Below are 25,012 nucleotides of genomic sequence, written 5' to 3'. Positions count from 1 at the left end.
GGTCAATTTAATTTCTACTTGTTGGAAACTCGATACTTTCCCAATCATGTATTAGCCTTCTCATCTTCCGCTTTTCAATTTTCTTTCCATTATCGTAGTTTTTAGTTCATGTGACAGCTGTTTTAGCTTCGATTCTTGAAACTTACTCAAGGGTCCTACCGTAATCGTTCGTTATTTTTTTATTTCCTCGTCACACACACCTCTCTCTTAGTATTGTCATGTCCACCATTTTTTATAACTCATACGTAGCTAATATCGTATCCATCTTTGCAAATTAGAAAAGAACGATACACCAAAAAATAATTACTAATGGACTTGCCTTTGTACTGCATAACTTCATTGTGTTGAGTATTCTCAGTATTTCGATCCTCTTAGAGGTCATAATCGTGATCCTGTTTTCTCATCCTGTGCTGTAAAATAGAGGCAGCAAATTAATACACTTAGTAGCTAATATCGTACCCATCCACAAATACAATACACCAATATAATTTCAACGGAAATACCACAGAGAAATCGCCCTAGATAAAATTGCAAACGATTAAAACGTGTATTTACATACACTCATGTCCAAAATTATTGTCGCATGTCTATAAATGAGTTGTTGTAGGAATACAATTTGATAATGAAGTCGTCCGGTATTTTTTATAACGTTAGTATGTGTGTAATCGGCAAAGACGTGTATTTGGAAAATTTCATATCAAAAGAGCAGTAAATAAGAACAATAAAACGAAAATAAAAACTTTCTTGTTCATTTAGCAACATTTGTTTTACTTATTCTAATTTTCATATTTATAATTCTTTTCCTGTGAAATTTACCACAAATGTACATTTCCCGATTATACACGTAGTATCAGTATTAAAAGTACCCTACAAAATCATTATCAAATTATATTCTTACAAGAAGACAGTTACAGATATGCGACAATAATTTTGGACGTGAGTGTACATTCTGAATCGGTGCATACCATATAAATATTTTATTGTACAAAGTATTTCGTAATTTTTCATGACAAATTATCCAAGGACAAGTATTGAAATAACTCATTTTCTGCTTTTGACTTTCTCGAGATCAATATTTATCTGTTTTTCTGTGTAGTGTGTGTCACACGCTTTAGATTTATCAGCACTTGAATTCGGAGACATTTTACAGTACACTGTGCGTACAGTTGTAATATAACCGGTAGAAAATGGAAAACACTGTACAGGAATGAAAACTGGCAGGCAATGTAAACACTTAAGCGAATCATTAAAATCGCGGACAACGCAGTGCCGCGAACAGGCGGTTCAAAGTCTGCAAACTCCTGAATCCACACAAAGAAAACGTAAGCTTCTCGATTGATGCCTAATTACAGAATATGCCGAACCATAGAATACCGGATTAGAGAGAGCTTACTGTAACTGTTTTTATGTGCTCACAAGTTTTCTTTATCTTGATGTATCTGATATAAGATCAAGTACTGTCAAGAGTAGGGGCCCGATGACTGTATTATAGAGGTGTTTTTTCATTGTTGAGAATAGAAAACTGACTTGTAACTTAAAACTTGTGTATCGGTGTGAAGATGAATGCACACATTGCTTTTTATATATATAATATGTACGTATTTGTTTTTAAATATTTTAATTATTCCAGACAGGTTATGATGTATAATATTAACTTTTTAAATTTTATTCCAGGCCCCCTGCTTGCTGATGAAACATTATCATTTACAAGTTTTAGGGATGTTGCTCAATCTTTAAAAAATGTTAAGTCCTCAACCGCAAAAACGTTAGCAGGAAATTTATTAGCTGAAGTATTGCGCTTGCTAGTAAAAGAAAAGGTAAATACTCATTAGTACTAATCGTAGGTTTTTTTTTTTTTTTTTTTTCCAACAAATGTATTAATGAAATCATTGACACATGGGCGTGTAGTAGTAGTCATACTAGTCTCTTAACAATTTTTGTAAATGTTAATGGACTGCTTTATCATCATTTCTAATTGTTTCGTTATTATTTCTAACAGGTTTTTTGCTAATAAAGTAGAATAAGTCTAATTTAAAACTGTTGCATACATATAAGCAATTTTGTTTTTGAATTTTTCTAGTTTAATAGTGGGCGTAGTAATTGTGGTCATTACTTTGAAATTGTAGAGATTTTGGGAAAATTAGACTGCACTAGCCATTGGACAAAGTATTCGTAGCTATTTGAGTGAAGCAAACAGACGAAAGATTAAGGCAATCTAAGTAAAACTTACCTAATACCGGTAGTTTGGAAATGGTGCAAATCCACTCACTAATGAATAAATCCCGTAGTTCCAGCAGAGTGCAAGGATGTGGGTTGCAGAGTTTCACCTTCTGCTTCAAATAGTCCCACAGATTTTCAATTAGATGCAAGTCTAAGGTCTTAGCAGATCAAACAAAATGCAACAAAGATCCTGAAGTCATCTATAAAAATTGCCAAGTTGTGTGAATACGGCAGTCACCATACTAGATATGATGGATAATTGTAAGATATGTTTTCGAGAATGTCCAATTGTCTTGCTTTGCACACGACACCTCAGACCAAACTAGTTTTGCAATTGTTTGTTAGTGAGCGTCTCGAACACATTATGATACCCACTAACTCACCTGAATAATATTCCTTTCATGTGTTTTATAGTCAGTATTTCAAGTGCTTCTTACAGGCAATCTTTAAAGCTTAGGTTTAGTTTCTTGTCATTGATGGAAATTGTAGAAACAATCGATCATTTTCAGTTTTAACGTTAATTGATATCTAGTCAGATTTAGTTTTCGTTTTCATGTTAGTGATAATTTCGTTAATACCAATGCTTTTGATCTTGTAGAATGCGGCGTGGATAAAGGAAAAATGGAATAGTTCAGGAATTCAGTGGACAGACTTTGTTCCAGCTGAAGATGTAGATGCTTTTATAAAAGAGCAAGTACGTAGCATGTTTTTATTATGTAAAACTTTTGTTTATAAAGTTGAGTAGAAGATAGTTTATTCATCTGGTTAATAGCATACTTATAACAAGTACTTTCTATTTATCATAATACTGAGATGTTAATTAATGCCATTCTTCTAGGTGTTAATCATTGATAACGAAAGTTCAATCACTCTTTTACGGTGATTGCACTTATTTTTTGTTTGTAATTTTATTTATTTAATTTTACACACTTTAAGAATTGTGTATAACTGTTTTCTCATTTCCTACTGTTAATACTGAAGAAACCTCAAAAAAATAAATAGATAAATAAATAAAAAAAATTCGTAGGTAGAATATCGATAAATTGATAATTCTAAGAATTTGAAGTTAGCTGTTGAGCAAATCCGTAAATTGCTTATAATAAAATTTAAAATAAGTTATTAAAAGTGTATACTTAAAAACACTTTGTGTTGAAACAACTGTGTATGTTTCGGGAAATTATTATTGCCATCCTGAACACAGGTCCTTTCAGAATAGTATTACTACTCAGGATTGTCTATCGGTCACGAAAGTCATGAAATCAACAGTCATGAAAGTTTAAAAAAGTCACGATTTTTTTTCTGTACAAATATAAGTCGAGACTGGAAAATTTTTTTCTATAAAACGTCAAAATTCACCACCAAAAATCTCTCTCTATGGTCAGTTTTAGACGCTATCAAATCGCAAGCAAAGTACGCTTCTATCGCATGCATGAAAATTCGGCGCAATTTGCACACCAGTTCACTCGTGAATGCTACAAAATTATAATGGTTTGGGATAGAAGAGGTAACGAAATTTCATTTTGGAATTTTAGTAGACATTGGCTACTGCTTGACGAACTACATATTGTATCACGGTTCGCTGTTTTTCTGTATCCATAATTAATGCAGTTGATTTTTTACACTAACCGTATATTCTAAAGATAACGGTTTGTAAGTAACGAGATTATTTCGAATTTTTTTTTTTTTTTTTTTTTTTTTTTTTTTTTTTTTTTTTTTTTTGTCTGTACTTCAGTTCACTTCATTAATACCGATCTAAGAAAAATGACCAAATTTAATGTCTAAAAACGATTTCTTGAATTATTCTCTGTAATCAAACATAGAAGCCATATGTTGTAACATTCTTTTTTTCTTTTTCTTCGCGCTCAAAATGTTTGGTTTCATTGAAACTTTGTCATAAAACGATTACAGGAACGCAATATATTCGTTAATTACAAAGATAAACGTATACTGTACGTCGATAACATCAATATTACACTATTTAAATGTAAGTTTACAGTTCTCAGACAGAAATTAACAAATCTTAAGTAGCAGTTCTTGTTGGATCACTGTTTTTTGAATAATATGAAAGCAATGGGGTATAAGACAGTCAATTTTGGTTGGAACTGTATTTACATAAATGATCGAATTTCGAAATCTGTATTAATTGATGAGACTAGTTAAGCTCCGTCAAATCGTGTACCTATTGAATATCCGCTTTTTTAAATCTTAAATTGCTAAAATAATTCACTGTAGACGTTCTTGTATTTCGAATTACTGTGTGTTAATAAAATTATATCTCAGAATGTCCGATTACTGTTAATTAGCTGTTGTAATCTTAGATCATTTGTCTGTTAATATCCTATCCCCTGTCTAACGTTAGGCTTATTAATCTGGGGAAGAAATTGTTCTACCTACAGGATTTCTAAAAGATTTAAGTTTATTTTCAACAAGTCGGGAAATTCACACATTAAAAAAAAAAAAAAAAAAAAAAAAAACAGTATTATTTGTGAACGCCAGCAAGCTTAAATGAGCTTCCATTTCTATGTAGTTGACGCGTTTAATTCAGTTCTTTTGCATCTAGCAATATTGTACACAAAGGTTGTTAAAGATCAACAAAGTATGATTTAGTCATATATGAATTAACCAAAGTTTTAGAGAATAAAATCATTGACAGAAAAATCACTAAGATCTTTGCAGGTAAACTACTCCTAGAGTTAATACTAACTGGACATTTAAGATACAGTATAACAGAAGCAGAGAAAACCAACAGCTGTTTTAAACGTTACCACAAATACCGTATTTGCGCGAATATAGACCGCACTTTTTCCTAAATTTTGGCTTCAAAAATAATAGTGTGGCCTATAATAGAGATTTTCCCCCCTTGAGATCATAAATCGTCAATTTAAAAATAACATGTAGACGTATCTTGTGGGTTGAAATTAATACCATTACAAGTTTTTTCAGATACTTTTGTAAACCATCAAAGACTTTACGAAGAAAATAGCTGAAAAACTTAACCTTGTTCGCAAAATTTGCCACTTCCATTGGGTACCGGTAACGCCTTACACTGGCACAAAAAACACTTGATACTTTTACTAACAGGATAACGTAACACATACGGAATGTTTACGTAGAGTAACTGTTCTTGAAAAAAGAAAAGCAACTTTGTTTTACAAAACTGTGTCAGCTTGTTTGTACCCACCCAAATCAAGCATAATCACTTCCCACCACTTCAGCATCACCATGTCTGATTCTTCACCTCGTTAGACGATTCTGGATGCTGATCAATCTCTATTACAAAGGTCATCTTCATGAGTCACTGTTAGTTATGCGGGAGTTAAAGTAGGAAGGGAGAGAGATGCATCTCAAAGTACTGTCTAATTGAACTTTCTCGTAAATTTAGTACTGCGTCCTATAGTTGAGATTTACTTTCTCTTTAATCGCATGCCAAAAGTTGAGGTTCAACCTATATTCACACAAGTACGGTACACCATTTAAACAGTACAGCGACACTCCTCAATGTTTTTTCCTATATTTTCATGGATTTTTTTTTTTATTATTATTTATTTATTTATTTATTTATTTATTGAAATTGAAATTAGGGATAGAAAATTAATCTGCTCCTTCAGTTAATAACCAGTATGCAGGAACTTCAAAGTTTATTACAAGACGAATGATCATACAAATCTTTTTGTTTTTCAGCAATTAGATTTTAATTCTCCGAGAGAATTTACTTCAAGTGCTGCAAATTCAAACATGACCATGGATCAAGTTAAAAAGAAATTAGAGGAGTTCCTACGACAACCAGACAAGCCTACGGACGAAATATACGACTGGATAGAAGTAAGTATTTATACATAGTGACAAAACATTTTAGGTAACTTTATCTCATGATTTCAAATGTAAAGTTTATATAACGATACGATTTTGTTACTAACTTCATTAGGCACATGGAATTCGCAGTTGGAGGTGAAACAGCTATGATAAGTAGATAAGTCTTCAAGTATATACATGTTAGTATCACTTCCTGCAGATACATTTAGTACTGAGGTATAGTGTATCCCTGTATGTTTCGTATAATTTGTATTAAAACTGAAAAATCCTGTATCCACAAGTAAACACAGACTTGAGTCAAATGATCAGTTATCTTTAACCTTACAGTGCCGGTATATTTATTCCAGCCAAATAATTTCGAAAATTGTCACCATGAAAATTGTTCATTTTTGAGATTCTGATGAATGGTCTTAACTCGTCGCATATGCGTGCGATCATTGTCACAGAGATATCGAAACACACAGAAAACATAATCTTAAACATCAACAGTCGTAGTGTAAGGCGAGTGTGTTCTAGAAAGTTGGGGCCTAGAATATATTTCGGTAATTACAAATCATATACTTTAGAGAAACGTCATACCTCTTTTATTTCGCCTTTCTGTCTGATATTTTTTTAATATGTATGTTAAAAGGCGAAAGTATTTCATGGAGAAAGTTTTCTATAATGAAATTAGTTTCTATATTATTACTTCGTGCAAGTAATCTTAACATTGCTAATTAATTTTCTTCAGGCAAACGTAGGAGAACAAATTAAGGAACCTCAATTCATACGTGCCTTGATGACTGCAGTCTGTGAAAGTGCAATTTATTGTAAGTATTTTTTTCAATTAGTATGATCCTTTTCAAGTTTGATTTATACAATATTTGTAGTTAAATAACGTTATGTAATTATTATTGCTCGTAGTACAGCTTGCAAGCAATAGTAATAAAGCAAAAGAAACCGCCTCCTAATTACCACAGTGATCATGAAAACTAAGGAACAATGTCGAGGATCAAAGTACAATACAGTGTTAAAAAAAAAAAAAAAAAAAAAAAAAAGTTTGGAAAGGGTTAATGAATGAAAAGATAATTCGAAGCAACTACACTATTGTCACAGAACGTCTGTGACGTGAAGTTGTGTAGAATTACAGTTTTATCCCTTCATCTCTTCGTGATTCTTTCAATCTTGCAGATTTAAAATAATAATAATAATAATGATTACGAATCCAGAATACGTTCCTTAGTTGTCATAATCATTACTCTGTTTTTGTTTGTTTCCTGTTACTTCTGGCTATATTTCGTATACATAAATTACCTTGAAATGAAAGTTCGACGTAGAGAAAGTACTAGTCAGATTTTCAGAAAATGCACGATTAAAATGTTATTGTATCCATCATTTGCTGATATTTAAATTTAGTTTCTGACAATGATGTGCGTGTATATCTAGTGATGGAATTCGGTCATTTACGTTCTGTAAAGTATGAATTAGCAACCAACGTAGAGCAAAAACTGGAATGAAGATAGTTACATGAAATGGTATTCCTTCTCATTTCGTATTAGTATGACATCTAAATGACGCGTTAACTGCAGACAGTAGGTAGAAAACTTAGTTTTTTTTTCTTTTGATCGATAGATGTTGGACACCAAATTTCGAAGATTACAGACCACATTTGCGTCCTACAATTAAAATCTTCATTCTTCTTTTAAACTACATGCACGAACATTGTCACAGTATGTTAATGAATTAAACAAATATTTTGAGTATTTCTTGGTATATCTTTCTTAATATTCATTTTTTTTTCTTAGCCGTTGGCGGCAGTGGAAGTGGCGGGTCTACATGGAAATTAAATAAAGAAACCTTAGTCCAGAATTCTGTTCTACTCCGTAAATATCTGGACAACAATGAAGCTTTTGAAATGCAATGCCTCTATGCTGTACATGCACTTGTAAATAGGTTAGAGCATCCACAAGGTAAGGAATTTGTTCGTTGAGCTCTATAAGTAAAAAAAGTGTAACTGTTCTTTGTTCTTGGAAAAGAATCTAGTTAAAGAAGAAAACTAGTTGTGCTGTTAACACAGAGGAATAATAGCTCTAATGGTCAGAAATACCTGAGTGTTGAAAAGACGACGTCCATCAAAGTATTGATTTGGTTGCAAATTTCATCAAAATTTGTCCATATATATATATATATATATATATATATATATATATATATATATATATATATATATAGTGTAGCGTTTGAAATCACAATGTAGCTTGTTTTATTGTGCGTCAGCACTATGAAGTATTTTTACAGTGGAAGCGATGTCCGAGAAACGTGATCATAATTTCACGTGTCCAAGTAATATAATGTACACAAAATTGTTACACGTACTAGGGATGGCCAAAAATTTTCGGATCCGGATATCCCGGACCCAATGAGATCCGGATCCGAATCTCAGATCTTGATTTGTATCCAAACTTACAAATGAAATTGTGATGATAAAATTGAATATCTAAAATTCGTCAAAACTTTTTTCGGGTTCACCAATATAGTAGGCTGCTGTGATTTTAAATGTTTCCATAACACGTTTGTGCTACCTTTGTTTTTATTTTATTTTAACCTTGCAATATTTATATGTTGCACTTTCTGTACAAGTCTGTTTAGCAAAATGTTTCCAAGTTTTTCTTCCCATTTTAGAGTATAGCAATTTTAACTGTCTAAAAGAAATGATGTAAATGATAAATTCTTCTGTTTAGCTCCTCTTCAAAACTTAATGTTAGCTTCACATGGAAAATGTTTATTTTATTCTTACAAAATAAACTTGACTATTTTCTCATACAAATGAAATATCTTTTAGATAAGACCCTTCTAATCGCAGAAATACTAGACAAAACAAACTCTTTAGTGAGTCATGTAATAATGAATATCTTTCACTTTGAAGGTACAATAAAAAAATATAGGCTGGTTGGCGTGGAAGAACAGTAGTTTTTTAAACATATACACGAGAATTTCAGGAGAGCGATATGGTTGTGTAGTATTATTAGTATTAATAAAAAGTGTTCGTTGTATGACTTTATCACCAAACCTACGTCTTGCCCTTCTGAGGTCGGGGGTTTGTTGAAGGAGTAAATAAAGGAGATTTCTGTTATTTTTTTCTTCACACTCCAGATTTCTTCAATCATACATTGCTGGATGGAACCAAAACATATTCATGCATCGCATCATTGAAGCGTTTTGTGTTTTGTATAGTAAAATGTTCAAAAATATTTAACATTCGCATTTGTTCGTGTGATCTCAGGTTCAATTCTCGGTGGGAACATACAGGAGACAATTGAAAGCTAAAAAAAAATATGAAAATAGTATTTAAAAGTCAGGAAATTAATATTAAAACTTAAGCTATCTGTTGGGACTGTAAGGCTGTAATTAAATTAACCCACACGTTTCATGAAGATATATTATCTCATTATTGTTTGTTTACTATCAGCTAGCAGATACATCTTCAGAGGCCATTTTACACTGTAGTAATCAACAGATGAAAATAACATTGGAAAATGAATGGAAGGAAGGTATAACCTAGCATTTGCCCAGTATAACTGAGGAACAACCCTGGAAAATCCTCAGTCAGGATGGCTTGTCTCAGAATTCGAAGCCGGTATTTCCCAATTGCGAAGCAAGAATCCTAACAACTAGCCTAAGCTCGCACCGTGTTATTATTATTATTATTATTATTGTTGTTGTTATTATTATTATTATTATTTAGCTATCTAAAATCAGTACAAATTAAACCCTACTTTCTTTATTGCTGATGTTATAGTTAAGAAGCCTACATGAGACATCAGTCCCCCATTAAATGGACCTTGCTCAAGAAATAATCCTAGAACTGGAATTCAGGGAGCGGGGGTGAAGAGATTAATGAGGCTGAGGAAACAATGTACGGTGCAAAAACTGAGTAATTATGACTTCATTACAGATATATTCACTTACATATGCAAAACTAGATAAAAATAGGGAAAATGATAAAACGCCCTTCAACTTAAACAGCAGCTAAGAATAACTAAACTTAGAGCTACGAAAGACGCGAGACGAATTTTATTGAAAAGATTGTTTTTCCTTAGTGGTTAGTTGTGCTTACTATGAACATGAATTAGAAAGATAAGTAGCTAGCTCTGAGTTTCGAAAACTAGATGAAAAGAAATATTGGATAAAATTTAATAATAAAGAAGGCATTTATGATATATATTAAAAAAAAAAAAAAAAAAAACTATTCACACGACAATCCTTTGGCTCCTACCAGAGGGCCTAATGCCACAGTCCACTCGACTGTGGCTGTCGGGTTTTCTCGGCTAAGCGGTAGCAGATTTAAAGTAACTGATTATTTTAAAAGTTACTCCTAAATACTGACAATGTGTCATGTATCAAATATTTCCTGCGATAATACCATACACTCTCCGTCTTCTATAGACGAAAGCTATTGTAACACACATTATCTAGTACAGAAATAAGTTCTGATTCTCTAATAGCTGTTTGATGGTGATAGTCAAGGTTCACCGAAGCATGATCTCCCAAACCCAAACTAAGAAATTGATGTTACTCGAACAGCTGAAAGTTATCGTGGGTAAGTGGATTGCCCACTTGTTAGGATGAAGGGGATTTGTGATGTGAAATGCGGGACTGTCAGAGGTACTACTTATAATAATTGGATTTATATAATTTTCTATGCTGCCGTAAACCCTCTTCAAGAAGAACTGTTTATCATAGCTTTGAAAATGTTACATAAGGAGTTTTATTGCTATCATTAGGTTGCATATAAATCTCTTTTCATTCCGAAGTTATCGGATTTATTTTAACGCTTAACTTTCACATCTCTTCTGATTTACGAATATTTAAATCACGATTATCCCCTTAAGGTCAATAGTGATATTTTAACTCATTTCGAACCAACTATATATATGGTTAGTCTTGTTATATGGGAGTAATTGAGACCAGAAACAGTCTACAGGCTAAGTCCAAAAGAATCTTGGCCGACCTCCTGATAAACCACGTCTTTCAGCAAGGTAAATTGTGGCAATCCGATACCCAACCCACAAGAGGAAATCTTTCGGTTCAATGTGAAAGCTTCCGTAAGAACCAGCAGTCTAATCAGTGGCATGTGCCTTGCTAATTTTTCCCCAATGTGAAAGTACCTAACTTTGCTGTTAAAAATGAAAAGACCTTTATTTGAAACAAGCCGCTACCGTATTACAGTTTTCGTATTTGAACACAACACTCATGAGAAGTCAAGTTAAAGCGCGACTTAAGGTATACATTTGATATTTTGAGAAGACTGAGCAAGATAAATATACTTAAAAACTAGTTAATACTTGTCTTAACTGGTTTTATTTTCTTAACTGTCAATGAAATAGGTCTCTTGAGGAATTTTAAATATTCGAGTTTCGTATTCCTGTTTCAGATGTTCCAAATCCCAGGTGTGTGTCTCGGTCCTGGAACCGGACGGACCTAGATTCGACATTCAAACTCTCATCCGGATTTTTTTAATATATATATATGTGGCAAGCATTTTATCTTTATAGTAGAATAAAGGAGACAAATAGACTTGTCAATATTAGTCTTTTCTGTTTTCTTCTTCACTGTCAGGACTTCGTGAAAATACTTTTGGCGAATTTTAGATATTCAAGTTTATCACAATTTGGATGGGGTGTGGGTTTGGATAAGAATCAAGATTTGAGATCCGGATCTTCGGATCCGGCCATCCCTAATACGTACAGATGCAAATGTGGGGTGTTAACAATCTTGCAAGTACTAAAAGTTCTTCTGATGGCATGTTTCCAACCTATGATGTCAATAAACAGATATTTCTGTCCATTAATACATTACCAATAGTTCTTTAAAATTATTACCTCGCTCGAGAGACACAGATGATGAAATTTCATGACACCATATTTGATTCATGATGGTTAAGCTCAACAGGGCTGATGTGTCTTACATGAGCTATTGTAGCATTTCGAATGAATAGGAATGTATTGAGAATATGATTTTACTGTGTGCGAATTGAGATGAAACAAACTCGCCAATTTTTTCGAATAAAATTTGATATTTATAGTAGTTCTTGCTAAGGTGACTACGTTGGAGACTATATACAGAATGGACTGTTCATCTTGATTCACCCTTGTAACTTTTAAACCAATAGAAAAAAAAAAAACAAAAACTGAAAAGTTTGTGCCATGCAAATGTTAACCGGATGACATACTTAGGTACTACCACCAGGTTAACAGTGTTACAAACTCAATTTTTTTGTCAGTTGGCACTTGGTCAGGTTATTACACACACTTGAAATCTAAACGTTAAACGAGAACTTCACATTTATTATTTTAGTGTTGCAAACTAAGCCCGCTATAGTAACAAACCTCGAGAAACCACCAAAATTTGGAGGCTTCTAGAACAGTAATAACGCAAGTGAAATAGACGTTGCAATTAACATCCAAAGTATCTTACGCTTGACTATTGCAGTCACCGTATGACGTATTTCGAACAAGTAAAAACGAAGTTAGAGGAAATCGACAATGTAATTTTCTTCGGAGTACTTTATTTCAAAACAGTCCTTAGATAAAGATGATAGTGCCGTTTACAGTAATTTATGTCTCAAACCATTCCTGCCCCATCTCTCCCAGTACGTTATTACTGTTGTAGAAGCCTCTAAAAATTTGTTTTTCGATGTTTGATACTGTAGCATCCTTAGTTTGCAACCTTGCAAAACAATTGTGCTGTTGTAAGCTCTCATTTAGTATGTACATTTGAAATACGTAATACCCTGACGTAGTGCCACTTGAAAAAATAAAACTTTATCATACGTTGGATTGGCAGCACTAGTAATCTGGTTGTATGGTAATATAGACCATTATCCCCCTGTCGATATTTGCAGTGTGCAAAGTTTCAGTGTTTTGTATCTGCATAACCAATCTATAGTTCACAGAGACTTGGACATTACAGAAGTTAGAGAAGAAACATTTAGAGCGCTTCGAAATGTGATGTTTGAGGAAGATAGAGAAGATAAAATGGACAAAAAGAGTAACAAATGAAGAAGTTTTAAAGCAAATAGAAGAGGACGCTTCTAGCCACCATCCTTCATAGAAAGGCCAATTGGATTGGACACATCTTGCGAAGAAATTGTTTTCTTCATACCGCCGTAGGAGGAAAGATGGAAGGAAAGCGGGAAATAGGAAGAAGAACACACCTGATCGATGACTTGAAAATTAGAAGAGAATATGAGAGTTGAAAGAGAAAGCTGAAAATCGAGAAACTTGGAAGAAATATTTCCAGGCCCAAACAGAAAATTAAGAAGAAACTCCCAGGACCTGCAAATAGGCAGAATACTTAATAATAATTCAAACTATTTCATATCTGCCTCATATTTGTACATACTATCTCATTTTATTTAGTAAGTGTCACATTTATAAACACTTTGTACCCATTTCATCTTCCAACATCTACCATGTATATTCGGCAGTTAGGAAACTGGACTGAGTTTGTAAAAATGAGTAATAAATTAACTCATCTCGGTGTATTCAAAGTAGGAACCTCGTTTGTGCACATACACAGGTTTGTATGATGCAGCAAGTCGCTGAAGAGTTTTGAAAGTCGTGGTCTTCAATGGCGTTCAAGGTCTTTGTCAAATATGCGAAGTGAAGTAACGCACAAACACTTTTTGGGCTAAAATCTCTTCCAAGGTCCTGCTCCTCCGTGCACACAGCTTCCATTTCTGTCATCCATTATTACGAGGGTAATTTGGAAAGTAACCTCCGTTTGACTAAATTAAAGAAAAAACAATTTTTTATTTGACATTTGAAAAGTACTGCTGTCCTCGATTTTCTCAACATAGTCGCCGTGTAAATTTAAGCACCTGTCATGGCGTTTCACCAACTTAACAACCCATCTACAGAATACTCGGCCGCTTGGAAATTCAACCAACCTGTCACAGAGTTTTGAATATTCCTGTCAACAAAGTGCTTTGCCCCAAACCATTTCATGTGAGTAAACGGATGATCAGCAACAAAATACGGGTTGTATAGGGAATCAGACACGTCCCATTTGAATTAGCACAAAAGGTCTTATTAGACTAGCATTGTCATGAAAGAATACAAACCTAGATGTTAGCAGACCGTGATGTTTGTTCTGGATGGCTCTTAGTTTCTTCAAAGTGTTGCGTTAAACTTTAAAACTCCAGAATTGATTGTTGCACTATATTCCATGAATTCGGCAAACAAGATTTCCCTAGCCTCCCAAAACGTGGTCGTAATCTTCCTCACTGACCAAGTTTGGAGAACCGGTATAAATCCATATTGATGGTATTGAAAATAGTTCCATTACAGGTGAAGTTAGACTTAATTTGTACAATGAACAATTACTAAATTGTATTAACTAGAATTACAACTCAACCGTTATCGTATTGTACATAATTACTACCAAATAATAATCTCTGCAATTACAGAACTCTCCAATCGAGCGTCAATTGTTCCGTCATCTTATCATAAATTTCTCAGGTCCTAACATCTTGACTTACACTCTGTAAAGAAAAAATAGCGACACTTTCGCGGGTATGATTTTCACAACATATATTAACCAATATGATTTTTTTTTACATGAATTCCTGATAATATTAAGATGCATATTCTCAATCAGCAGTTCATCCTTAATACTTGCGCCACAGTTTCAGGTTATTGACATGAATATAATTAATCTATATACATATATAAGGATGTGCATTTTGAACAAAATTTTGTAGAAAGTTATACATAAAAGTAAAAAAGAATAATAAGAATAGCACAAAACAAAAAATTGGAATTTCTTAAGGGTAAATATATTGTGTACGAACATTGGGAGGTACAATACAGCAAACTAGTATTTTGTATGTGCAACAAAGCTGTTGCAAAATGCAGCTTCGAGTTAGTTGTCTATTCAGGATTCTGCTCATATTGACCCACAAATTTTCAATTCGATTTATGTCAGATGAGTTTGGAGGCCACTGAGTCTCTGAATACTCATATTCGTGAACCACATATTAACAATTTTCGGTCGGTGACATGTCGCATTATCGCCCTGGAAAACTAAGTAGTCCATATTTTCTTCAGAAAAGTAATCTTTACCTGTTGTAAAAAGTTTACATATCAGAATATGAAGATATTTTCGTGCATTAACTGACCCTTCACATACACCCATCGTTCTTCCCTTTAGCGGTGAAGCAAGCCCATACCATCACTCAATAACCGAATTTTTGCATTTCTTAAACACAATCCGAGTCAAGTTCCTCGCTCGTTCGTATCTACAACTTAACACCACCATCGTTTCCCACTATTCTAAACTTCTCAACTGAAAAACTACGTGTTTCCAGTTGTCATAAATCCAAGTTGCATATCGGATCACAAACCTGCCTGATGATGTCCTCTATGCTTTTGGCAGCTTCAACTATCTACGCGGATTCTTCTGCGTAATATCCTCTTCATAGATTTGTACGAGTAACTGCAATTTCAATGTAATTTCGAATTATAGAAGCAAGTTGTTAGGAAATAGTTTCTTGATTTTGCAGTGCTATTGAGTATTTGGCAATCTGCTCTGGGTGTTTTTTCAAACTTGACGAAGGGAAGATTTGTTATGCTGTTTCTGCTTGTGAGTTATTATTCCTGCCGTCGAATGGTGGATTTTGAGTATTGCACCCATCTCCCTTAGAAATTTACCTTAACTGTGCAAAGTAAGAGTTATATCTTGTTCATATGGCAAGAAGTCCCATTTCTTACCAATCTTGTTTACAGTCCGTATGTAGCAACAATATCACACAAAAACTACTCTGCACTACAACAGTATTGCCACTTAATACTGTTCAATCAATGAGAAAACAAAGAACAATCACAAAATACTATTTACCTGGGCCTATACATCTACAATTGCAATGCAGAATTCTCACTACAATAACTTGCGAGGCGCACTCACTACCATCTGGCGAGAATATTAGACACACACACAATTGGCAAGCGGCGTTGTACACACAGGGGTCACAGATAACGCAAATTAACTATCTCACTCTTCGTTTCCTTCTATTCCTTTTCTAACCGGCTGCAACTATGGTTTCCTATGTAAGTTGCCTTGATAATTGAGGTGTCAGTTTTTTCTTTACAGTGTATTAGCCATTACAGTTTCAATATTATCCATAAACAACATGTTAACATAGAATACTTCTTCTAAAGATCACATACTTGGCGAGTTCCTCGTTGCCGACTATTTCATTTCCCAACACATGTCATTGACTATTGTTTTGTACCTTAGTTCACATACGTCACCCAAGTCGCTCGTCACTAGCAATTTGTTCGAAAACTACTCTCGTTCCGTGTTATAGCGGGAAAGAAAGTGTAGATCTAGAGCTCAATCCGTTCGAAAAATGTTCGGAAATATTTAAGAAAAAAAGAAATTTGAGATTGTGAATCGACAGTTCTCGCGAATTTTACCATCAGTTTTTTTGGTGAAATTATCACTAACAAAAAGCCTGCCACTCCTTGTGAAGAATTGTGAATGTGAAGATCTCAAAAAATTGATCCACTTACATACATCATCTTCACGCATAACTACAGCAAGAAATTTTAGGTGCAAAATTTTAATTTAGAAAGATGCAGATTTCAAGTGTAAACTTTCCATACAGACTGTACCAAAAGTAATGACATCCTGCAGAGTGCGTCCTGATAGTCATGAATTATGTTTAAAAATAAATATATAAAAAAGATCTGTACAAAGGGTTAAAAAGTACTGTCCATGGGCTTCTACAAATTTTCCAGCGAGTTAAATTTTCATCCATTTGGCTTGATGGCCGTCCAGAGCGGGAGATAACTGTGATTGAGTATCGGTCACGTTCATATACCAACCAATAATAATTTATATAAAATCGAAATCATAGTTCGAACATTGCAGCAAATCTGTAGTTATCTTGAGGCGTTCGTCAGTCAGATGTTCGGAGAAACAACTTCGTGTTCACTTCCTGTATTCCGAAGTTTTTAGTTGAAATCTTTGTACATGGAACCGAAAGAGATGTCAGTTTCATTCACTTACAATTATTTGTCATTACATGGGCATGGATTTTCCGATACTCCATTCTTGCTTATTGACTGAACTTCCAGGACTCAGTTCGGCCATCTGTGAACCAAATAATTTGAATAACCCACATGCTTTCGCTATCGAAAACTCGTTTCATCTTCCTGATAGTTCAGTCTAAGTTTCATCCAGCTCAGAGAAAAATATCTTGTTATTTCTCACAAAACCGGTGTTATCAAATACTTCGACGTTCGTTACATAAAATTAAATAATAGTTTGTCCCATGTTCTGTGTATTTTATTGAAAGTGGGTTATTAGTTATTTTTATTATTGCAGGTGTTCTCTCTCTCATCTTTACTACACTTTACGAAGAAGACTTAATCCCTTGTGAGACATTCATCGAGTGGGAGAGGAGTAATGACCAAGGGCAAGGAAGCAAGGGTGTAGCATTAAAGGCTCTGACTCAGTTCTTCACAATGCTCCGAGAAGCAGAAAATTCAAATGATGAATCCTGAGGGGAGGTGAGACTCAGGGAATTACTGGTGATTAGGGGCTGTGCGGGACCTGCTGGACCCAAAAAGCAATGTGGGGACGTGAAAGCTTAGTGGACATACATGTACTTGTGTATAATAATAATAATATATATATATATATTATAAATATATAAATAGTGTTGTTACAGCTGTGAACCAGCAACGAGAAATTATCCACCAGTGAGGGAGAGTTTATATTACTGTGTTCGTTTCAAGCCAAGGACAAGTGATACATATTTAAAAAAAGAAAAAGAAAAAAAGGCGTTCTGTTATAAAGTCTAGTGTTATAAAATTGCCAGTTCTTGGTAACAAGTGCTTTTTATTTGAGAAGAATACAAGCTCAATTTCCGATAACGTTATGCCACTATTTTTTCCTCTTTCTTAATGCTGACAATGTTGATTCCTTATCAGAATTTGAGCTTGTAATCATGCGTATGCTTGTGAGGGACATGTTTACCAAAACTGTTAATATTGTCCTCTTGCACAAGCCGAAGCATGTCTTCTGCCACCTAGTCATAATTATTTGCTTGAACTGAGGAGCAACAAATAAAAATGTGCTTTGCAACTTTGTAAATGCTGAGGTGGCAAAGAATGTTTGGCTGACTATTCTCTTGATGAGAATTGTGTATTATATATATATATTTTTTTTTCTGTTGGGCGGGGCAGTGTTATTTATGAGAAGTGGAAGAAAACTGATTATATAAATCATATCCATAAATAAAGTGACTCACATAAGACTGTTGTACTTCTGTGGTGGTCATTTTTTGAGAATTATTCCTTGAAAACTTGTTGCATGTATTATTTGGGTTATCACACATTTTTGAATGTTTTGTTTTTTCTTCTCTGCATTAAGAGCTTTTTGTCCAAACAAGAAATCGGAGAGACATGTGCGTTTGTCTTTAAAACAAAGAAAAAAAGGGGAAAAGAAGTAAAAGAATCATGATTGTTAAATTATTATATTCATCTGTTTTTGCAAAATTGCCTTTCGAAAATTTATGTATTTTGGGTTTGAAGTTTTGATTATATTTTCTAGAATTTGTATGTTACATCATCTGTTTTCTAATGTTTACTTTTTTAAAAAAAGAAAAAAAAGAAAGTGGTGTAGCGACCCATGCAATTATAACTTTCAAAACTGCATTTTCTGCGCAAGTAAAACAAACTAGTTCGTTCGACGTTTCAGTCTTTTCAATCGTATTTTGTTAATAATTCCACTTCACTTAAGTTGATGCAGTGCAGTTTTTCTTCTGAAAGTAGTTGAATTCTGCTCTCATGAAAAATGCGGCTTAAATTTGTTTCTTATTTAGATTACCTTTTCAAATTTGCGGAAAAAAAAAAGGTTAAGGGACTTAGTTTTGTTTTTCATGTGAGAACTTTATTATAAACATTTTAAAAGAAAGCAATTACACTATAAGCATTAAGATGCAAGGCCAGTTAAAACTAAACTTATTTTAACTCAATTGTTTTAGAGATTTTGCATCAACAAACTTCGAAAACCAGTATTAGAATTTAATTGAAATGATCACTGATACGAAAAAAAAAAATAAATAAATAAAGCATAGATAAGGTAATTTTAAATAAGACAAAAGTAAGCTTAGAAAAGAAACATATGTTAGAGCTATCTATATTCAGAAGGTCGGCGTATGAGTATGTGCAATAAGCAAATAGAAGTTTTGTTTTCTGAATATTGAGATTGGTTTGATTTTAATGATCACTAATACGAAAACTTGCGAGACCAGTATGAATGCACAAATGCTAATTTCAGATCTGTATTCCGCCGAAAACTGGTAGGAACAATAAGAGGAGCAGAAATCAAGGACAAAATGTCCGATAAAATAATTTTTGGTAATCTCATTAATTTTTGTGGATGTAAAAGTGATAGAAACCGAAGGAAATATCTAAAAATGAACAACGATAAAAGATTTTTGAGTGGAAACACAAATACGAGACAGGGACCTAGAATTCAGGAGATACACTGGTCGGCAAAATATTTTTTTTTTCTCCCATCAGTCAAGTTGTGTGTTCCGCACTGCTGAATTCAAATTTGAAAAGTATTCCTCCAACACGTAATTTTTTCAGGAAGGAGTATTTTATATTGTAATTGTTCACGTCGAAGGCAGAAATTTGTTTCATGTATTATAATTTATACACACACTAATTTTGAACCAGAGATACTCATACGTTACAGCATAGAAGGTAAGATAAAATCACTTAACATAAGTCAGATGGTCTTCTTTCTATTCTAAAGTTTTAGTGACTATAAGTCTGCCAATATGCTCAACTTCCCGTTTCATATTTGCAGTTTGCTTATGAAACCTCGCATAGTGTTCATCAGAAATTTGTCATTAAGTTACAACGTTCAGGAAAGAAGTCACGGTAAGTGTGACTTAGTGACATAAAAAAGACCATAGCATAATATGATTGACTCAATATATATATATATATATATATATATATAATATGTGTATGTGTGTGAGAGAGAAAGTAAGTTAGAGTGAGAAATGATTTGTAATTGCCTAGAAAGTAACTGCATGCGTCGTGGAAAGCTTCCCATGCCACGCTTCAATTTCGTTCAATAGGACATAAACTTACTGCCTTTGAAAATGTCTCATCTAAGGGCCTGAGATTACACCTTTAACTTTCAATTCACTGAGCGTAGGACTTTTCCTTTGAGAAAAGTAAATGCTTCACCATCTCTCTCCAGCGCGTTGACGAAAATGTATTCATTAGATCAAATTTATATGCAGAACTGGTAAGATATTCATCTTATCTGTAAGAGGATGAGCCACATTCATCGTTCCAGATACTTTTCTGGGCCATTTTGTAATAGTACAGGGCAAGTCAAAATGATGTACCCGATTTGAGAAATTTATTCTGTTAATAAACATGTTATTGTGAGACCTACACTTCGGAAGAACTTTTCAAGGTTTAATTTCCACGTAGTTTTTCCACTTTCTACCTCTTTAAGTCAGCAAAGAGCATGAAATAGATTTCTGATATTGATTACATGCTAAAAAACGTGTGGCAGGAGATAGGTAGCTTGATGTGTGTCGTGTTAGGCAAGGTGTTCACATAGCTAAAGAAAACGCACATCAGTTTACCTTTCTTAGGACGTCTCACAGTGTTTCTTAGATTTAACAGAATAAATTTTTAAAATTGGGTCCAACATTTTGACTTGCCCTGTATATTGATCTTTGACACGTCTAACTCGGTAACATACAAAACAGTGCTTTTGTAACCTCCTCAAAACCCAATGAGCATCGAAATTAAAAGCCTAGGCATATGTATGTTATACTTTTCAAACGGCAATTTCTTTAGTAGTGCCTTTGTTTTCATGTATATTACGTGAACAATTGATGTGGCGGGCTCTGCAGTTATCTCCTGCAATAATATCTCCTTCAAACTAATCTTCGAATGGTCAGTGAATAGTCTCCATTGTTCCGATATATAGTTTATTCCATTCCATTAAAGATGGAATACTCGTATCATTACAGTGCACAAGATCTGCATGCTTCATGTACGAGGTTAAGTCAAAAATTATTTACACTCAATTTTTACTATCACAAAAGTACAATATTTTTACGCACCTGGTCCACCGTTGAACAAGCTTGTTTGCGCAGCAAGCCACGAATTCACTTTTTCCTTCACTTGTGGATCGGAGATGAATTTACGGCCCTCTGAGCTCATTTTTAAGTGGCCCAAGCAAATGGTAATTCCACGGAGCGAGATCTGGACTGTATGCAAGATGCTCCAACATCTTGAAACGCAGCGTCTGAAGAGATTTAGCGGTGTGGGCGGCGATATGTGGACGTGCATTGTCATGCAACACAGGAACGCTTTCGAACAATCGATCTCTGCGCTTATTACGAATTGCAGGCTTCAGCTTGCCTACCAGCATATCACAGTACATTTTACTGTTTATTGATGATTCCTTGTCCACGTAATGTTCCAGGATTGGCCCTTGAGAGTCCCAAAATACTGAGCATCATTTTCTCTGCAGAAGGTTGACTCCTGAATTTCTTCTTGACGGGAGATCTGGGGTGCGCCTGCCTGTTCCATGCTCTGGCGTTTATTATTTGGTTCAAAGTTATTAATAAAACTCTTCACTATAGTTACCATAACTATGCAGTAGGTGCTAACAGATTCTCGCACAGACTTTGTGATACTTGAGCCTGTTATGCATGGTCATATGCAGAACCATGACTAATCTTCATACGGGTTGCCACTTCAACAACAGTGACTAGTCTGTTATTCACAATCAAGGCATGGACTTGTTCAATGTCATAAATTGTTGTTGTAGCTGGACACCCTGTTCTTCCTTTATGCTTCACGCTCGTTCGACCACTTCTGAACTGTTCAATCCATTGGTAAGCACTTCGCTGTGGAACACACTGTCCCCGTATTTGCTGAAAGTCATCTATGAATTTCCACTCCGGGCATACCTTCAGACTACAAAAACGGATGACAGAACGCTGTTCTTTGCACAAAGAGTAGCGCGGCTATCTTTACTTCCAATGATCCATGGGTTACCGCCACATCATAGGTACTGCGAATGACATAAAATTATCAGTACCAAAGTGCGTAAACAAGATGTACTCCCATGCGCAAAAAATATTGCGCGTATACTGTAACTCACGATTTTTCGCAATTATTCCATTTTCCTTATGTTTATGGGTAAAATTCAGTTATTAGTATGTGGAGATAATAGAAAGCAATCCATCTAAGGAGATATTTCCAAAAAATATAATAAAATAATAAAAATATAAGCAAAAAACAAAATTATGTTCGGTTTTGTGTATACTGGCAATAATGTTTTCGAGGGATTTTTTGCAGTAGCACAGCACGATTGCAGAGGGAATAACTTTAGTTGAATCAAGGAACTGGAAAGTGGACTAATATATTGCATTTATTGGCTTAAATCCAGGGTGTAAATTGTCTACCAAATATAAATTAGCTTCTGTAACCAAGATGTTATACGGAAGTATAGAAACAAAGAGAAAAACTGTTGTCTTAAGTTTGGAAGTGACATGCTCTATAGCCATGAGCATTTATTTGTTAAGAAAAAGACAGGCAACAAAAGGTAGTCTGTGTGGTCAAGTGGGTAGAGTGGCGGACTAGTAATTCTTATATTGTTTTGACACCAGATCGAATCCCATGCGATCCCATCCAATTTTTTCTTTACAAAACATTGTAGAAAGTGTATAATTTTTATGTTAATAAGAACCGAAACAATATAATAATGAAATAACTTTGTTTTTTTCTGATGACGTATTTATTTAGAATTAGTGTATTATTACTAATAGCGATTGTTTTCAGTTTATGGTATGATATGCTTAATCATTCCCTCTCCGTCAGCAGAAGTAACTTCAACTCACTGCGAGTGTCTGAGAGTCAGGAACAGTAAAAAAAAAAAAAAAAAAAAAAACATGCGCGACCTGCTGCCTTACACACAGCGTGGCGAACACAGTCACAGCGATAGCTCGTTGTCATGAAGAAAAAAAAAAAAGCTGATGTTAAATTACTGTTCTAGTGTTTGTGTGTGTGTTTCTTTTTAGAGTATTGACTCTCTCTCTCTCTCCTTTTGTTTCATATCCACAAATGCAACAAATGCAATCATAAGTCTGTGTAAGGAAATAAAGGATGCTTTCTTTAAACAAAACTAAATCAACAGCTCTATTTGTGAGGAACACGAATGCTTCCAAAAGATGCCATGGGTATTAATTATAATCATACCGAATTATACAGTAGCGTGAAAAACTGATAATAAAATGATGTAACATGCATAAGCTTTTTTTTCTAGCGTGACAACACATTAAACATAACAAATTAAATTTTTTGGATTACAAATTATCACCTTACGTGTCGGTATAGGCCTATTCGTTTTCACAGTCGAGCGACGAAAGAAGAAAGTGTGGTGATAGTTATAAAAACCGAATACCAGATTTCAATGAATTCAAGCTACAATGCTCCTACATATCGAAAAAATTATTTTTCGATGTCTGTCCATCTATTCGTCTCTCGGTTCGTCACGCTTTTACATGCACTCAAATAGAGGCCATACTGTTCAACGTATCTGGACCGAATTCTAGACATAACGTTTTAATAACATACTATCTTTCGAATTTTATATCCTTCGACACCTAAAAGTAAGGGTAATTTACTGAAGGATTAAAATTTAAAAATAATTCAATTTTCTCAAGAAAAAAAAAGCTGTGACGATTTTATTTACTTTTTATAAATATATATTTTATTAACAAATATCCACCGTATATGAATATTTTTTCTGAGAAAATATATTTGGTGTAATTTACTGTATGGTATGCGTTCTTTTTCCACAATTTTCTCAACCACATTTCATAAATAAACGTATTATTAATAACCTAACAACATGACAACTCGTTCGAAGGAGTAGTTTACTCTTAGGGTGAGCTTTCCCCCGATGGTTTTCCCATTAATGCCTCAGGCAATTTTGTTCATATTTCGTAAAGAAATGTTTCATTAATAAACTAAGATACAGCATAAATCGTTTATTCCGTTAACATACAGAAGTGGTTTTCTCAAGGGTTGAATTTTTTTTTTTGACAATTTTCTCAGTAATAACTGAGACAAATTTCTTCTAATTTCAGTAAAAATATTGTCTGTAACACTCTTACAATATGCATAACTCGCTTGTTCCGAAAAGAAAAATCCAAAAGAGAGAGTTTACTTTGACAGTGAAATTTTTCCCGACGATTTGCTTAAAAATTATTCGATATACTGTCAAAATTACAGATAGAAGAGTTTACCTTTGGGGGTAAGCTTTTAACGATGACCTTCCTAAAAACAACTCAGGAGATGTTTGTTGTTCATATTTTATAAATACATGTTACATAAATAACCTAGCTATATGGTATAATTCCCTCATCCGGAGAATCTAGAAGTGGTATAATACTTTTGACAGTAAGTTTTACCCTGCGATTTTCTCAAGAACAACTCAGGCGATTGCGTTCGTATTTCATAAATAAATGTTTTATGAAAACACTAACAATATAGCATATCTTGTTTGTCCTGAAAAGATCCACAAAGGATAATTTATTCTTGGGGTGACTTTTTTCATGATTTTCTCAGAAATTACTCAGACGCTTTTGCTTATAGTTCGCATACAATTATATCCTTAATAATTCCAATATATGGATCAAGTTATTTCTAACCAAAATATGACCAATGGGTACTTTACTTTTGGGCCTGAAGTTTCTTCTAGCAAAGTTTTCCAAAATATTATTTTATTCGCAATTTCCCAAATAAATGTTTCAATAATAGTTGCAGCCTAACACGAGTCAGTGTAAGAAATTCAAGCGAGAAAGTACAGTGCGTTTGCTCCGTACCCTTTCTTAAATGTATTTTTAATGTTACACCTAATCACAATTTTCCGAACA

At 34.0% G+C, this 25,012-nt stretch overlaps 1 protein-coding gene across 9 annotated transcripts in view; it reads left to right on the top strand.

Moving 5' to 3' along the window:
* The window catches only part of eIF4G1 (eukaryotic translation initiation factor 4G1), a 249,513-nt gene extending 231,168 nt beyond the window's left edge, over positions 1–18,345 (top strand). For all 9 annotated transcript variants that reach the window (XM_081737076.1, XM_081737080.1, XM_081737075.1 and 6 more), the window contains 6 exons: positions 1,675–1,817; positions 2,819–2,914; positions 5,902–6,042; positions 6,764–6,842; positions 7,818–7,982; positions 17,404–18,345. In XM_081737076.1, coding sequence (XP_081593202.1) covers positions 1,675–1,817; positions 2,819–2,914; positions 5,902–6,042; positions 6,764–6,842; positions 7,818–7,982; positions 17,404–17,582 — 803 coding nt within the window. In that variant the 3' untranslated portion in view covers positions 17,583–18,345. The remainder of the gene's footprint in view (positions 1–1,674; positions 1,818–2,818; positions 2,915–5,901; positions 6,043–6,763; positions 6,843–7,817; positions 7,983–17,403) is intronic.
* The last annotated feature ends 6,667 nt before the right edge of the window (positions 18,346–25,012 follow it).

This window comes from Thermobia domestica, chromosome 13, assembly GCF_964235325.1.
Source record: "Thermobia domestica chromosome 13, izTheDome1.hap1.1, whole genome shotgun sequence".
In the NCBI taxonomy this organism is placed as follows: domain Eukaryota; kingdom Metazoa; phylum Arthropoda; class Insecta; order Zygentoma; family Lepismatidae; genus Thermobia; species Thermobia domestica.
Note: the sequence above shows the minus strand (reverse complement) of the source record. Positions and strands in the feature narration are given on the sequence as shown.